The sequence below is a fragment of the Megalops cyprinoides genome, chromosome 21 (assembly GCF_013368585.1).
Source record: "Megalops cyprinoides isolate fMegCyp1 chromosome 21, fMegCyp1.pri, whole genome shotgun sequence".
NCBI lineage: Eukaryota > Metazoa > Chordata > Actinopteri > Elopiformes > Megalopidae > Megalops > Megalops cyprinoides.
In genome coordinates, this window is record NC_050603.1 from 1,413,780 (window position 1) to 1,430,000 (window position 16,221).

The 16,221-nt window shown below is 46.7% G+C and overlaps 1 protein-coding gene across 7 annotated transcripts in view; it reads right to left on the reverse strand.

The window, feature by feature from the left end:
• Positions 1 to 16,221, reverse strand: part of thrb (thyroid hormone receptor beta) — a 70,132-nt gene that overhangs the window by 22,560 nt on the left and 31,351 nt on the right. For 3 of the 7 annotated variants that reach the window (XM_036555259.1, XM_036555254.1, XM_036555252.1), the window contains exon 1: positions 373 to 850. In XM_036555259.1, the coding sequence (XP_036411152.1) occupies positions 373 to 508 (136 nt within the window). In that variant the 5' untranslated portion in view covers positions 509 to 850. Of the gene's footprint in view, positions 1 to 372; positions 851 to 1,413; positions 1,479 to 1,853; positions 1,908 to 12,165; positions 12,242 to 16,221 lie in introns of those variants that run through there. The other 4 variants (XM_036555255.1, XM_036555256.1, XM_036555258.1 and 1 more) reach the window with 2 other exon arrangements.

Below are 16,221 nucleotides of genomic sequence, written 5' to 3' on the forward strand. Positions count from 1 at the left end.
ATGTGTGTGTATGTCTGTGCGCACTCACATGGAGTCATGATAATTCTGACCAAAACGTTTGAATCACCTAAAGCAAACATGACCAATCACTACATGACTTTTGAAAACAGTTATCCTGACAAAGACAATTAAGGTATTTCTTTAGTTTCTTCATCATCATTATCATCTTTCTAAAGATCATCTTTTTAAAACAAGACAATAAATAAACCCATCTACTGATTTTACTGCAACTCGGTTACAGTAGTTCAGACTGTTACTGCAACTTGAAGCGTTTTCATCCACTGAGCTTCAGAGATCACATTAATGACAGAGAGCGTTTCCCCCTGACTGACCCCAGCCCCTGTAAAACAGTAAAGGAAGGGAGAATATTACCAGCCAGCATGAGTTCAAGTTTCCACCTGGGATGACCTTTGGCTGCTTGTTCTAAAATAAACGGGAGAGGCAGAGCGCATGAAAGGAGCTTCTTCAGAGAGAGGGACACAGGCCTGCTCACAGAGACGGTGCTCATCTTGCTGGAGATAAAATACAGCACTCATAATTCACTTAGCCCATATTTCCATTCACAGACTTCTCTTAAAAAAAAAAAAACAGTAATTCAATTTCTGCTCTTGGACGACATGAAAGGAACGATCATTTGAGGACTTTAAAAGACAATCCAAATCGTGTGGTCAGAATTATCATTTTTGATAAATGGACAAAAAAACACATCCCAGAATTCCTCATGGCCCTGCGATGTGCATTCACGAAGAGTGGCCTCACTCTGGGGCCAAAGGCACAACTCAGTCTGTCTGCTTCGCTCTTTGGTCTTAACGGATTTCAAAAGGTTTTTGTTTTTTCCTTGTTACTTGTACATTTTATGGTACTTTTCAAAAGTGAAAAATTTACAAGTAACAAAGTAAAACAATTTAATTGGCTATTCAGAGTTTCCATTTGAAGTTTGCTGGTCCACAAAATGGGAAGATCGAATTGTGACCTAAATAAGAAAACATATCTGGCTAAGTGATTGGCACCACAATAAGGGATACAAGAGAGTGAGGATGGGGAATAACTCAATGATAAAAGGAAAATGTGATTTTTTACTTTTGGATATGGTGAGATTTTTTCAGACAACAAACCCTAAGTGGCCTGTAACTTACAAATTGTCTGAATTCTGGTTGTGATGCTGGTGACCTAGAAAGCCCAACAGAGCCTGAGGCCCTGAATGACTAGAGGCCTCCAGGACCTAGTTACAGTATCCCTGATGGAGTAAAGTTATCCAACGCCTTGATAAGGGATCCCCGCAGTCCCCCAGTAGCTAAATGGGCTGCCCCTGTTCTAAACTATGGTGTCTTCAAAAACAGAGCTCACCGCTGTGCAGGGCATTCAGAGACCCGTGTAAGACAAACACAGAGACATGACCCACAACTCTCTTACCTGACATACTGCTACGACTCAGGGCCAAGACATCATTCTCACACCCTCCTCTGACCCCAGTACACCTGGTGAGGATATCGCAGAGAGGCGAAGGAGAGAGAGTGAGAGAGGGAGAGAGAGAGAGAGAGAGAGAGAGTGAGAGAGAGAGAGGGAGAGAGAATGTGAGAGAGACAGAGAGAGAGGGGTAGGGAGAGACAGAAAAACAGGGAGGGAGAGACAGAGACAAAGGGAATGAGAAAGAGGGAAAGAGAAAGGGATGGTAAGAGATAAGGAGATGGTGAAAAGGTGCTACAGGAGAGACAGAGAAAGAGACAGAAAATTTGGAGGAGAGGAGAAACAGAAGTGAGGTGAAAAAGGAGAGAGACAGACAGAAAAGGGGGGTCCATGCTGACACAAACAGAAACAGAGCAGAAGTGGGCCTCAGAACCCTTTTCACTTACTTTACTGTCCTTCAACAATCAGGTCCTCTGTGGAGAGCTTTGCACTGCTGGAACCTGCACATGAAAACACAGGAGAGAGGCTCAGACCCTTGGCAGCACAGAGCTGGTACAGTCCTCTGTCTTCCCACCCTGCCAGTCCCGCCAGCTCTGCCTCTGTGAGAGTGACACCTGGTGGACACGAGGTGGAGTGCAATCAGCCCACACCACCGCATATTTTAAAAACCAATCTAACCAAATTACATGGTCCTGGCTTTTCACCACTTGCTTTTATGTATTTTTTTCCTTTGTAATAGGGGAAAAAATAACCAATCACATAGTCTGCCCTGACCTGTATTCTGGCACATTTTTCTTTATCAAGTTCTTTTAATTTGAATTTCAACTGAAATGCAATTGCTCTCACATTCCATTTCTGTTGATGTCATCAGCCAGACTGTTTGCCTACTGTGCACTGCAAAGGGTTCTGTAAGATATCCTACATGTACACACACACACACACACACACACACACACCTCTCTTCTTCACTAAGGTGTGCACGGTGTTTTTGGACTTTCACAAACAGCCTGGCCTTATTTGTGATAAATGAGCTCTCTCGTGTCGTTGTGACATTTGCTGCAGTCTCTGGTAACAGGGAACATGCACATGGCAAACGGGGGTGCGGTGACCGGTTACAGGACCCGAATACTGAAATATTTAACACCCCCGGGCAGGACGGCACTTCACTACAGTCCACCTGTGTCACAGTTCCAGGAAACGGAGGCCTTTCGTGTCCCATCCCCAGAGCTACATTAATCCGCACACAGAGGACATCAAGGTGTTTGCCCTGGACATGCCAGGCAATACGTCTGATAATAACATTACACTATTATTGTAAACAGGATTCCACAAACCATACAACAGATAATCATTTATATAATAATAAAATGTATTATTATAATATAAATCTACACTTATAAATTTAGCACAATTTTTTTAGGCAGTGAGCAAGCAAATGGTGAGCTGACAGTAGATGGAAAATGTGCCTTTAAGACTGTGATGACTTACAAATGGTTGTTTTTAGAATGTAGCTCTGGTATGTTGAGACTTGTTTTTGAGTTAATGTTAGCTTTAGCATTCACACTCTTGGCAGACAACATTGGCAGACATCCTGAATGCAGTGGTATTCCAGCAACCAGAGTGGATACCTTACAACCTATTTCATGCCCACTGACTGTCTATTAACCATTTCAAAAACAGTTCATACTTTATGAATATATTACTATTTATCAACTATGTTTTTCAGCAGCATAAAAAAATGAAAATGAACCATGTCCTCTTCTTGTCATTTATTGTATGCTTATCCAGTCCTGGACGTGTTTAGGACCCGATACATCATCCCTGGTAGCTGCAGTTTCTCATTTGCTGATATTCAGACTCATTTTTAGTGCCGTGAGCTTTCAGGACTGAGTGAGGGATTTAAACCATGCCACTGCTCCCTTTCTCTCACTTTCTCTCCTGTTCCTGTGACCGACTGCTGAAGGAGGCCAAGCATCAGGGACACGCTTAGTACAAGGTGGGCTAAGCTTACACTGAGAACGGGCACTCTGTCTTTGTAAACAGGCTGTACACTGAACTAGCCAGCCTACTGGAGCTCCTGGCAAAGCCCTCCCCGAGAGGCATTCAGTTTAAAGATGGCTGAGGATTCTGTTTACAGACGTTTCTCACTCACATCAATGGGCCTCAATGGCCACACTTTCATTGCCTGGCCATTGATAACACAGAATGTCCGGTTCCTCTAATAGAAACCGGTGGTGTGATGCCTTTTGTTGCACACACAGAAGCACCTTCTCAATCTGCTCTTTGTAGAGCATTTTTTCCCCAGGAAGCCACTTCTCACAGCATGAGGAGAGATCATCTGCACCTGATTTGCACAAAAAGGCCTTTCCTCACAGTGCGGCCATCTGATGCACAGATACTCTATTTCCTGAGCAGATCTCCACCTCTGTGTGCACAATTCAGCCAATCCAAGTGGTCTTAATGTCTGTATATTTACACAGCACCAGCGTAGGCAACACTGTAACTACATGGGAGCTACGGTGTACGTACACATTAAGGTTGTTGCACAAGTGTAATTACAAAAGCCACCAACAGATTTAACACCTGTAAGTACTGTGTAATCACATGCACACAGTAGTTATGGTAGTTATATGGTACTAAACTGGACTGTATAAAATCACTGAAATCTTTTCTGCTGTCAGTACTGAAGCTGTGTGTTCTCATGTTGTCTCATTATGAATACCCAAACCACTCTGCTCCGCAAGCCCTGGTCGCCTTGCTATCCCTCTCTGAGATTGTTCATCTTCTCGGTCACGTCTGTTCTCTGCTCAGGCCCCCCCAGTGGTGAAATGAGCTCCCCACAACAGGCAGAACAGCTGAGTCACTGTCTATCTTACACCACAGACTGAAAACTCATTTCTTCAAACTGCATCTTCTGTTCAATGAACCCTGAAGTCTGCACTTTCAGACTATACCCTAATATATATTTTCTAAATCCTCAAACTCCCTCTTGCAGCTACCACAGCAGTCAGCAGGATGTTGTATGTTATGTAACGACTCCTCCTATAGGATTGTGGCACTTACTCAAGTTTGTCTCTGTTCTTAGGTTAACCTTGCATACAGTTTTGTAAGTAACTCTGGATAAGAGCGTCTGCTAAATGACTACATGTAAATATCTGTGAAGGGGGGTGAGAAAAGAAAGAAAATCTGACAGCTGACACACCACTGTTATAGCAGTGGGACCTCCCATTACCAACTGGAAGCGCATGTGGCAACGGGGGGCAACAGTGGCTCAGGAGGTAGACTGGGGATTGGAAGGTCCCTGGTTCAAATCTGGCTCATCCTGGCAGAGTGTCGAAGTGTCCTTGAGCAAGACACTGAACCCCCAACAACTCCCAGTGGCCAGTTGCCACTGGTAGGTAGATGTGAGGCATATAACTGTAAAGCACTTTGAGTACTCAAATGAGTAGAAAAGCGCTATATAAATGCAGTCCATTTTACATGTTACATTACTCAGCTGTCATCTGCAGATCACTTACACAGCGCACTGTGACACGCGTAAATTTAGAGCAGTGTGAGAGTCCCTGTGCGAAAGCTTCTCTCCAGAGAGGATGCAGTCCTGTTACTTACTGTGCAGTAAATAGCTGCCAGGATAACATATCAGCATGACAGCGATCTGATGAGCTCTTAATCTGATCACTTTTGAGCCCCTTCACCTCAAAAAGCCACTTCTCTGACACAAGCGATCTAATGGATCCTCTGTCTGGTCTCAGACTCTCCTCGGTCATGTGCTCTCGCTGAACGGCGTCCATCAGAGTGATGGTGAGTAGCGGACAGTATGCAGCGCGCCGCAGAGGCAGCTCTTGCTGTACTGCATTTACAGCAACAATAAAAGCTCTGACTTTAATTGTTTTATGACATAAAATCCATATTTATGGCAAGCTGGGGAGCAAGAGGGTTGGCAACAATGTAAAAAAAAAAAAAAAAAGAATGAAACAGAGACAGATTTTCCTCCACCCGCTCGAGGGTGTCTTTGGGTGTTTTAGTTCTTTCTTATTTTAGTTGGATCTCCTTCACTGAGCCCCTGAGGAAGAGCTGGGAAGGAGGCGTTTTCTCTCGCTCTCCCTGCCCAGCGGTGCCTCTGTCCCCATCGTCTCTTTCACCAAACACCACGTCCTTTGTGTGTCCATGTGTGGCAAGTTTGGGTGAACACCTTCCCTGGGAACAACTTGGGAACGTCCCCGCCTCACCCGTGAATCAGACAGAGACAGGGAGGGTACTGCGTCAGCCCTGAGGTTTCAGGGTTCCCCTGGGGCAGCTGAGAGGCAAACCAGCATCACTGGCTGGCAATCGCCAGACAGTCTCAGAGAGCAGAGACCAGGGGACAAGACAAGTCTGCCAGTGTATGCAGAGCAGGTCGCCCCAATCCGCCCAGCTCTGTACCCCTTTGGCAGCACATCTGTGGACAGACGTATCACACGGCACCATCGGCAACTGCTTCCATGCGCATTTTAAGGCCTCTGTACATTTTGTCACCGGAAGAGATCTCCTGTAAGGTTATTAACCAAATGACCCAGTTTAGCCTGCACATGCCCACATAACTCATCATTCTAGAATGCAGGCCTTAAATGATAAACTGCCCCTAGTCATGCGAGTTCTCTCACTCTGTGGAGTGCTGACCAATCATTTTACTTCTCTGCCTTCTGCACAAACTGCAGCAAAAGAAGCTTCTGAGCTGACATGATCTGATGTGCAGCGACGTAACACCAAACAATGCACGCCCTACTGATGCTTTCTGCAGAAACTCAGTTACACAGTGTGTGTGTGTGTGTGTGTGTGTGTGTGTGTGTGTGTGTGTGCGTGTGTGCGTGTGTGCGTGTGTGAGAGAGAGAGAGACAAAATATAAATTAACAAGAAATGGACAGTCATTGTAAGTAAGTATGGGATTTAAGACAGCATCTTGTCAGAACTTAAACAACCTGTTTAGCAATGGACACTAATCAATACTTGTTACTGATTTTCAAGGGCTTCCCGCTTTGCACTTGCACTGAACTGACCCCTAAGATTATGTAAACAACCAGTTTGTGTAATGGCTCACTTTTCATATCAGATCCCCACGCAGCGTTGCTTACAGAACATAAATCAAAATTTGACGTGTGTTGAGTCAGGTATACTTAAAGCAAAGTCGCTCACAAAGCAGAAAAATATTCATTAGAAAGCATTATATGATACTCTGAAATGCACACAAACTCCAGCACACAGGGGCACTTTAGAAAAGTGGCAAAAAAGCTAACAAAAAACCCTCAATATTTCTTGCCTGCCAAGTGACAGCTGTGCTGCATTGCATTATGGGAACTGAAGACCTCCTGTGCACAATGTTACCCCAGAGAGTGCTTAATGTACATGACAACAGCTGGGAAAAGCCTGATTCAGGCCTGTCTGAAACAGTTTTCATGGTCTCTAAAGAGCACAAAATGCAACCCAGTCCTTATGAGGAAAATGTGCTTTTTCTAATAGGCATCTCAAAAAGAGTAACTTTAAAATAAATAAATAAATAAAGCAGGTAATACAGGGATAGGAGTTGTTTTGGTGAAGATATCGAATGTACTGTTGCAGGCAGGTTGACTTTGAACATAAATAAGATGGATTTGAAATTCTTGAAGGCTTTCATTTTTACAATATACAAATCTGCACTGAGGCGTACGAACGCTGGCATCTGGGGTTCATGATCCTCGTTAGTAAGCAGCGCTTGTAGAGAGAGCCGCAATGAACCCAGAAACCCAGCCGGTGTGCAGTGTTAGCTCTCTTACTGAGCCCTCTGGGTGAGGTGCTCTAGGCTATGGGCTCACTGAGGGGGCTGAACTCTTCAGTATGAGAGTATGGTGTGTATAGTGCCCTGCCACCCCATATCTACCACTACTGTGGTAGTGTGGTAATGTTCTTAAATGTACCCACCCTCCAAACAGTTTGTGAGAGCACCTCCTTGCGGTTGATAAATGGCACTGCAGGTCAGAGGGAAAATTTTAATTACTGACAGTCACTACAGGAATGTTGTGTGAGATTTTGGAAAAAGTATTTTATAGCAATTCAATTATAAATAACAGAAAACATATAAAGGTTTGGGATATCTGAAGTTTCCTCTTTGGTTTATCTGAAAAGAAGCATGATCCTTGGAATTTTACTCAGACTATTTACATATGTTAACATATGTGAAGGAAGTTGTTCATTTGTGGTATTTGCTACATATGTAAATACAATTAACAGAAACTGCTTTGATCTTAATCGCAACCATACTTCGGCAAAATTAACGCCATCTGTGAGCTCAGCTATGTTTAAATTAACTTACAGCATAATACCATACCAGTAACTATGTTCAAGTTCAGTTCAGAGGCACAGGTGGAAAGTACATTAGACGATGGAGGACTGGTACAATCAAAGACAGTGCAGAGAAAAGCGGCTATGCTGTAAGGTGTGGCACTGACCGCTGCCGATCCGCGTCACCCTACGCCGAGCGGTTTGCCAGGCACAGACTTTTCACTCGAGAGCCTCCTGACGAGGTGCAGAGAGCAGCGCCTGTGACTCAGTGTGCGAGTCGTGCTCCCACACCTCTAAGGCCATCACATCTTAGCGGACACCGTAGTGCACACCTTAGGACACAGCCTCCTAACTTTCCCCTTTGCTTTGGCTGCTGAAGCATACTGTAGCGTTTCACTGTGGTGTTAACACAAAACTGCATCACAGTCAAAGGCAGGAGTTCTGCACATATGGCTACCTCACACAGAGCAGGGTTCAGCCCACACTCTAACTATCTGAGCCACTTGGAAACCACTGAGGTCAAATTTAGCAATAAATCTATGCTAGGCTAAATGAGGGTGCAGAACTTTACAGGGCGTGGTATACCGAGCGATCAATAGCTTCCAGTGACACGTCCCTCACTGCACTTTAGCCCCACACGTCATTACTGAAACGTTACTGAAACAGTGCTGAAACGTTACTGAAACAGCGCTGAAATGTTACTGAAACAGTGCTGAAACGTTACTGAAACAGCGCTGAAACCTTACTGAAATAGCGCTGAAATGCTGGGTCACATGGTCATGAGTGTGTGCACCCACCCAGTCTTCCAGCCTGCTGTGAAGCCCATGAAAAAGTTTTGGTTGGATGTGCTGCTCTGTTTCTCTTGAGTAAACTGGTGTGACAGCAGAATTTTGACAGAATGGTACAGGTTGGGCCCAACAAATTATTCATCACCCGCACCTTAGTTTCCCCTCTGATTTCAAGAAGTGGCCCCGTCTAATCTCTCCACCGTCGTGAACCATGAAAGTGGCTTCATCATTAAATATGCAATCCCCGCAGTTACACATTTTGAATGAGGATTCCAGGACTCTACTGCTATTATTAATCATATTGCAGATGGGTGTGGTGCTTTTAGACACCCACTTAAAGAGGGCAGTCATCAGGACCTAGCCTGGAATGACTGCCCAATCACATGCTGAGCCTGTCTGAGTCTGACACAGTCTCTCTGAATGACTGCCCAATCACAGACTAGCCCTGCCTGTGTCTGTAACAGCCCCCAGAATGATTATCCAATCACAAGCTGAGCCCATCTGTGTCTGAAATAGTCTCCCTGAATGACTGTCCAATCACATACAAGGTCTGCAGGGATGTAAAGGGCTGTGAAGAGCCGGCGCTGCAAAGTGCAGCCAGGCGGAAATGCAGAGAGCGATGCCATTCCTTCCCCCGAGAGCCACACACACACACACACACACACACACACACACACACACACACACACACACACACACACCACCCACCCCAGAGCACTGTCCTTACATGACCAAATGTGGGGCTGAGAGAGACAGAGAGAGGATTGTTATATTTTGGGAGAGGAGATTGTTTTATTTTTCCTGTGTCTAGATCTGCTTTTTATTTGACTTTCATTTTTCTTTACATTTTTGTGTTGCATCAGAATGTTTATGACACACAGATTTTTTTCTGGCCCTTCTGATTAACACTGGGGTGTTTCACACCGTTGGGGGAGGCAGGGGCTGGTCTTATAGGTTCAGAGCTGAAATGCTTTGGCAGTGCAGGATAACTCCTGTCATGCTTATAAAGCCCATCCAAATCCCTGAAACCTTGAATCCTGAAAGAGAGAGTCAGACAGACAGGGGAGAGAGAGCAGGCAATACAGGGAGAGAGACAGAGAGAAACAGAGAGAGACAGCCGGGGTAGCTGAGAGGGAGAGAGAATAAAGGAGACAGAGCGGAGGGAGGGAGGGAGTGGCGGAGGGAGCACACATGCCATTACAGCACCTGAGGGAAAAAAGGAGGACAGGAGAGAAATGGAGAGAATGAGAGCGAGAGAGAGGAATATGGAGACAGCAAAAGAGAAAGGCAGATTTCCTTTGGGGCTCCCGCTCTTGCTCTCAGTGACCCACCCAGCCCCCATGACTCGGGGGCCCCTCCTCCCCAGGTCTGCATCTCTGTGGAGAGCATGTGAACAGCAAGGCTGCTAGTTCTGATGCAGCAGTCTGGAATCGAACCAAAGCTCAACACAAAGGCAGCAGCAACACGGAGCAGCGGCTGGCTGTCTGAGAGAGGGGCGCCAGCCGCCCGGAGGCCTGCAGCTCGCCCTCTGGCCCAGCACACTCCTCCCCTGCCACCTTCCCAATCTCCAGAGGGTTCGGACAGGTACGGCGTGCTGGAAACCCAAAACCTTCATAACACGGGGGCGACTGTTTGCCCTAGCGATTCATTTATATGCCAGGATCAAACGGCGTAATTTAATACGTGCACATCTTCATGGCAACGGGATCAGAGCTGGGGCAGCAGATGTTGTTTTCAGAGAGAGAATGCAGCACAAAGAATAACCTGACTGACATCGCTGGCAGCCTGCACTGCCGCTTAACACCTTAGTGTCCCTGCCGGAAACTTCAACACACCCCCCGCCCGACTCCCCAAAAAATGTACATCAAAGCAAGACACATGGAGAATTCAGCAGTTCCTTTTAGAAGAAAAAGCTAAACAAAAAAACAGTACTAGGATTTTTATTTCTCTTTCTCTTTCTTTCACCAGTCCTCAGCGTTAAAGAGCAGCGAGGAGCAGTGGATCAATTTCCCATCCGAAAAAGAAAAGATGAAACGTACACCCCGGCCACCACTAATCTGCCAGTCCCCTCCCCATTTTTATTTATGAGAGCAAATCTTCTAAACACTCCTAACACACTGTTACTGCAGCCAAGTGGGTCCTGACACACTCCTAACACACTGTTACTGCAGCCAAGTGGGTCTTGACACACTGCTACATTACATACTTACATTTTGTCATTTAGCAGATGCTCGTATCCAGAAATGCAATATTTCCACTATTAAGAGAATAAAAAGCTACAAACAAAACTACAATATATAAAAATTTCAGGGTATAAAAACTTCATACAGGGTAGAGGGAGATGGGATACAGCGTGAAGAGGTGGTCCTGTGAAGAGTGTGGTTAGCCATTCAGCTGTATTGATCGCTACAGGAAGCTCATTCTACCACACAGGGGCCAAGATGGAGAAGGCCCCGTTATGTGTAAAGGGGGGGGGGGGGGTGCCGTCCAGAGTCCTGAAGAGGTCAAGCACAGTGTTGTGGCTGGGATGTAGGGTCTAATGACAGATTGAAGATAAGGGGAAGCCAAACCTCACAGGCTAACAGCCATATTTTGAAACGGATGTTTCAAAGCCATCAGTGGTAGCCAGTGGAGAGAGATAAGGATGGGTGAAAATGACACCGTGGACCACCTGAGTCCTAACAGTAACGACACCGTGGGCCAACTGAGTCCTAACAGTAACGACACCATGGACCTCCTGAGTCCTAACAGTAACGACACCGTGGGCCAGCTGAGTACTAACAGTAACGACACAGTGGGCCAACTGAGTCCTAACAGTAACGACACCGTGGGCCAACTGAGTCCTAACAGTAACGACACAGTGGGCCAACTGAGTCCTAACAGTAAGGACACCGTGGGCCAACTGAGTCAGAATGATGAGCTACATTACAATCTCACACAGAGTGACTTCCACCACAGAAGAACAGAAGTGCATCCATCCAAGCAACAATGTCATACTCGGCTAACAACACTCCCAGACCAATGAGTGCACGCACACCACCATTCAAGCACTACCACAATTTACCTTTTGCTAATCTGAAAGTAGGCAGCCTATAAAACTATGGGAAGTCAAGTCCATGCAGCACTAGATATCTCACTAAATTGCACTTAAGCAAACAAACAGCAAGTGATACAAAGATAATATGTTAATATAATAACATGTTTCTAACTCCTCGCACTCTGCCACTGCAGCGGAGATGCAGATTTCTCACGGCCTGACAAGGGGAGAAGCCTGAGATGTTTTTGCGGGCCGTCTTGAACCACAAATAAATCCCACCATCCCGTTCCAGTTCACAAAGGCTTTTCCTTGGTCTCTGCAGCCGAATTTGAGTTGTTTTGAAGGATTTCAGTCTCGCCCCTCAATCTGGTTCCTGCAGGGCGGTAGTCCATGTTTAATTCCCCTCAGCCACAGATGTAACCACTGGATTCAGCTAATTACCGCCTCAAATGAACCACTTTCACCTTTCCTCCCCCGGCCTGATACTACAAATCACTGAGAGAGAGGAAACCTGGACTGGAGTCTGTATCTACATGTGTGGGTGTGTGTGTGTGTGTGTGTGTGTGTGTATGTGTGCAGGGGGTCTGCTGGGTGGTTTCTATCAGTGATGTGAGGCCACCCATCTGTGTTCCCTCTCACCTGTGGTGCTGGAATGGTCCCTGCGACTGGGACGACGAACACCTGGCCCTCTGCTCGCTCTCCTCCAGGGAAGCACCTGGAATCATCGGAAAGGGGGAACCTTACTTATAAAAAACCAAACACCTGTTGCTTTCTCTGGCAATGAGCACAGTGTAAATGTCCACACTTACCAGTTTCACAAGCCCAAAACAATAAAAACTAAAAAGTTCTGAGTGCTCAGAAGAGTTAACCCTGTAACACAGCCTCCATGGTTCTGCCCACATCACAGTGCTCTGCTGCTTCATGGCCTGCCATTACCAGTACTTCTAATGCACTCACAACCCTCCATCACCCTTCATAATATACCCACATCCCTCCACCAACCATCATAATGGACTGTAATCACTACAGGTGTTTGGACCTGAAGGACCTACTCAATACATATTTTTTTATTTAGTTTTATTCTCATTTTCATTTGCTGGACACAGTGTCAGAGAATCCTACACGCTGAAGCACCATCACATCAATAAAGCTGCACTACAGCAATCCTGCAGAGTGGAGCTGGAGGACGGAGGGGTGTGGAAACACAGACTTTTATGAGGTGAAAAATGATCCCGCTGAAAATTCTCAGCCATGTTACAGAAGCACCTCCAGCTCATCTGAGACGCCTGCTGAATGGCGTGAACTCGCGGCCTTGTGGACACGGCCAAGCAGCAGCTCCACCGGCGGTACCGTGGAAATGACTGCAGCACTGTGGGTAGCTGCGTTCAGGTGTGGGCAGGTCTAGTCCTGACGTGCCAAAGACGTCTCTGGATTTTGTTTCTTCATCCTCCTCAGCCCACCGCCATTACACGATTTATGTGTTCTATATACCATTCCAGTTTCACAGTTGGTTATGTGCTAAAGCACTGAGGATTACCACCTTGCTTAAGGGCTGAGCTGTAGTGCCCCACCCTGGACCTGAACCAGTAACCTCAGGGAAATAATCTCAGCTGTTTCAAACCTACAGCAAAAACCATAAAGATCTCTGGCAGTCCCGGAGTTACCCCACACGTGACTCCACCACATTTTTCAGTGTTCCTGCTGGGCTCCTGTCCAGGTGAAAAGTGAACCACTGAATCCATTCTTACCATCCCCCCAGATCTGAAATCTTTCAGTACATGAACTGTTTTACTAAAGGCGCCCTCTAGAGGAGGGTGTGTGAAGGTGCAGGGTGCTGTGGCTTTCAGGCAGAGCAGGTGAGGGTTGAGAGTTTAGAGGAATAAAATGTAAATAATTATTGCCAGTAGTTCAGTAGTTTACTGCAGTTCCAAAACCACTTTGTAAAAGGCACCCAGAGTTGATTTACATGAAAACAAACACAGGGAAAGTTTTGGTTGGGCATACCAAAGATATTAAAATGACTTCACCCAAGAGCTCATTTCCAAATCATCCATTGTCATAACACTCATTTAAAGTTCTAATTAGGTATACATGATAAGGTCAACAACTGGAAATTTATATTTACGGTAACTTGTAAAGTAAAGTGCACATACTCAAATATGCATGAACAAATACAAATGCATCAATCAAATATGATTCATTGAATAATCAAGTGGGAAAAGCAGTAACGCCCTGAGTGGGATAGAATCCAGGATCAAGACCAATAATTCAGTGGGAGTGGGCAGGGAACCTGGGCCCGACATGGTAGCAGAGCGGTGAATTGCAGAGGCTTGGGGAATAAATTGCCTGAAATGCCCTGCCATGTCTCTTACATGAAGCTTTGGGATAGCACTGCTCTCCTCTAATGATCTATGGCATCCAAATTCTGCTGGAGATTCAGGGAGACGTGAGCACCGTACAAGCATGTCTATCGTAAAGGCAGACAGAACCGCAGCATCAATACCGCACCCGTCTCCATCACAACCGCAGCATCAATACTGCACCCGTCTCCATCACAACCACAGCATCAATACCGCACCCGTCTCCATCACAACCACAGGATCAGCACCACACCCGTCTCCATCACAACCACAGCATCAGTTCCTCACCCGTCTCCATCACAACCACAGCATCAGCACCGCACCTGTGCCATCTCAACCACAGCATCAGCACCGCACCCGACGCCTTCACAACCACAGCATCAGCACCTCACCCATCTCCATCACAACCACAGCATTAGTACCGCACCTGTCGCCATCACAACCACAGCATCAGCACCGCACCTGTCGCCTTCACAACCACAGCATCAGTACCTCACTCATTTCCATCACAACCACAGCATTAGTACCGCACCTGTCGCCATCACAACCACAGCATCAGTACCACATCCATCTCATTTTAGGTGGTGGTTTGGTCCCTCAGCTTGCTGTAGGATTGTCATTTTTTGGCCACTCTGCAGTTCAGCTTACGTTTTTCATCAGGATGTATTAACTGAACATGCTCTACTTCATAATTAATTAGACTTACCAGCCATACCTGTTCTTTTCCTCCAGAGCTGGGGTCAGTTATCTGAAAAATCTTCATAGAAAAGGATGAGCTATTCTCAGTTCACTGCCTGAATCTCAGCAGCTGAGATGGAACTGACCCCAGCTGTTTTCTGCTCACCAGTATCCATTAAATAATGTAACTTATTTCACTCATAACTCAGCCACATCACTTAAAGTTCTGCTTGCCAGAAATAAGAGACTGTTGTCTTGAGGATAAACCTTCTTTCACCCTGATTTCTGTTGCTGCGCTAATTCTACTGTACTGGTTGCCATGGTGATTCAATTTTTGGAATATTTTCCCATCTTCTTTCATATGATGCATACTGCTTTAGCAACCAAAGATCCAAGTTCTTCTCAAAATAACAGCAGTCTGAAACGTGTGCATGGCAGGGGAACACATTCTTAAAGAAGCAGGCGCTAACTATCCCCCCCGCCATGTAGGAGGGCCTGTGAGGAAGGCCTCAGAAAACCCCTGTTTTGAAAGCATGATAGAATTGGACGTATAATGATGACAGTAGTTTGAAATAGACGTAAATTTTCAGTGTGAACTTGCTGCTGATGTTGCATGCTGCTGTGTTTGCTGATCTTCTGTCCATGCTCTTTGGTTTGCTGGGGACCAGCCTATTAATCTACACATTCTCCCGTTTCAGCAGTGTGGTTATCGGTAAAGGGGCAGCAATATGGTGCAGCGGTAAGCAGCGGCAGGGTGGTGTAGCGGAAAGGAGCAGCAGTGTGGTGTAGCGGTAAGGAGCAGGGCAGCAGTGTGGTGTAGCGGTAAGAAGCAGGGCAGCAGTGTGTAGCACCAGAACTGGGCCTATAGCCTGAACCTATGGGACAGGATCCAAAATCCATAACTAATAATCCTACTTACAGACCTATCAAGTCAAAATTACTCATCTATTATCCATAACTAATAATGTGACGTTTATAACTCGGCATAAATGATGTCTGGGGTACATCTTTGTTTTTAAGGGGTGGGGTGTGAGGCTGAAAGCCTGCAGGTGGCACTTCCAGGCCAGGCACAGCGGTTATCTCCTACAGCAAGGTGCTGGACCCGCACGGCTTCAGTAAACACGCCGCTGAGGGGGGGAGGCGGGCGGAGAGCGGGCGGAGGTGTGCGGAGAGCGGGCGGAGGCGTGCGGAGAGCGGGCGGAGGCGTGCGGAGAGTGGGCGGAGAGCGGGCGGAGGTGTGCGGAGAGCGGGCGGAGGCGTGCGGAGGTGGGCAGAGAGCAGGCGGAGAGCGGGCGGAGGCGTGCAGAGAGCGGGCGGAGAGCGGGCGGAGGCGTGCAGAGAGCGGGCGGAGAGCAGGCGGAGGTGTGCGGAGAGCGGGCAGGGAGCAGGCGGAGGCAGCGCAGCTGCAGCAGTGCCACTCCCATCTCTGCTCTGGATTCAGCGCGGGGTTAATCCCGTTACGCGTGCACTGCTCCACATTCCCCCAGAGCAGAGCCACCCAAATAATCCCGAGCGGAGGGGGCTCAGGGGGCACGCCTCCGCGCCGTGTGCCACTCTGACACTTAACCGAATAAACAGCAGGGAACCGCCTAAAACGCATGAAAATCCCTCTGCTGTCAGCCCCAGCGGTGGCCGTGCTGGGGACTGGGTCAGGTGA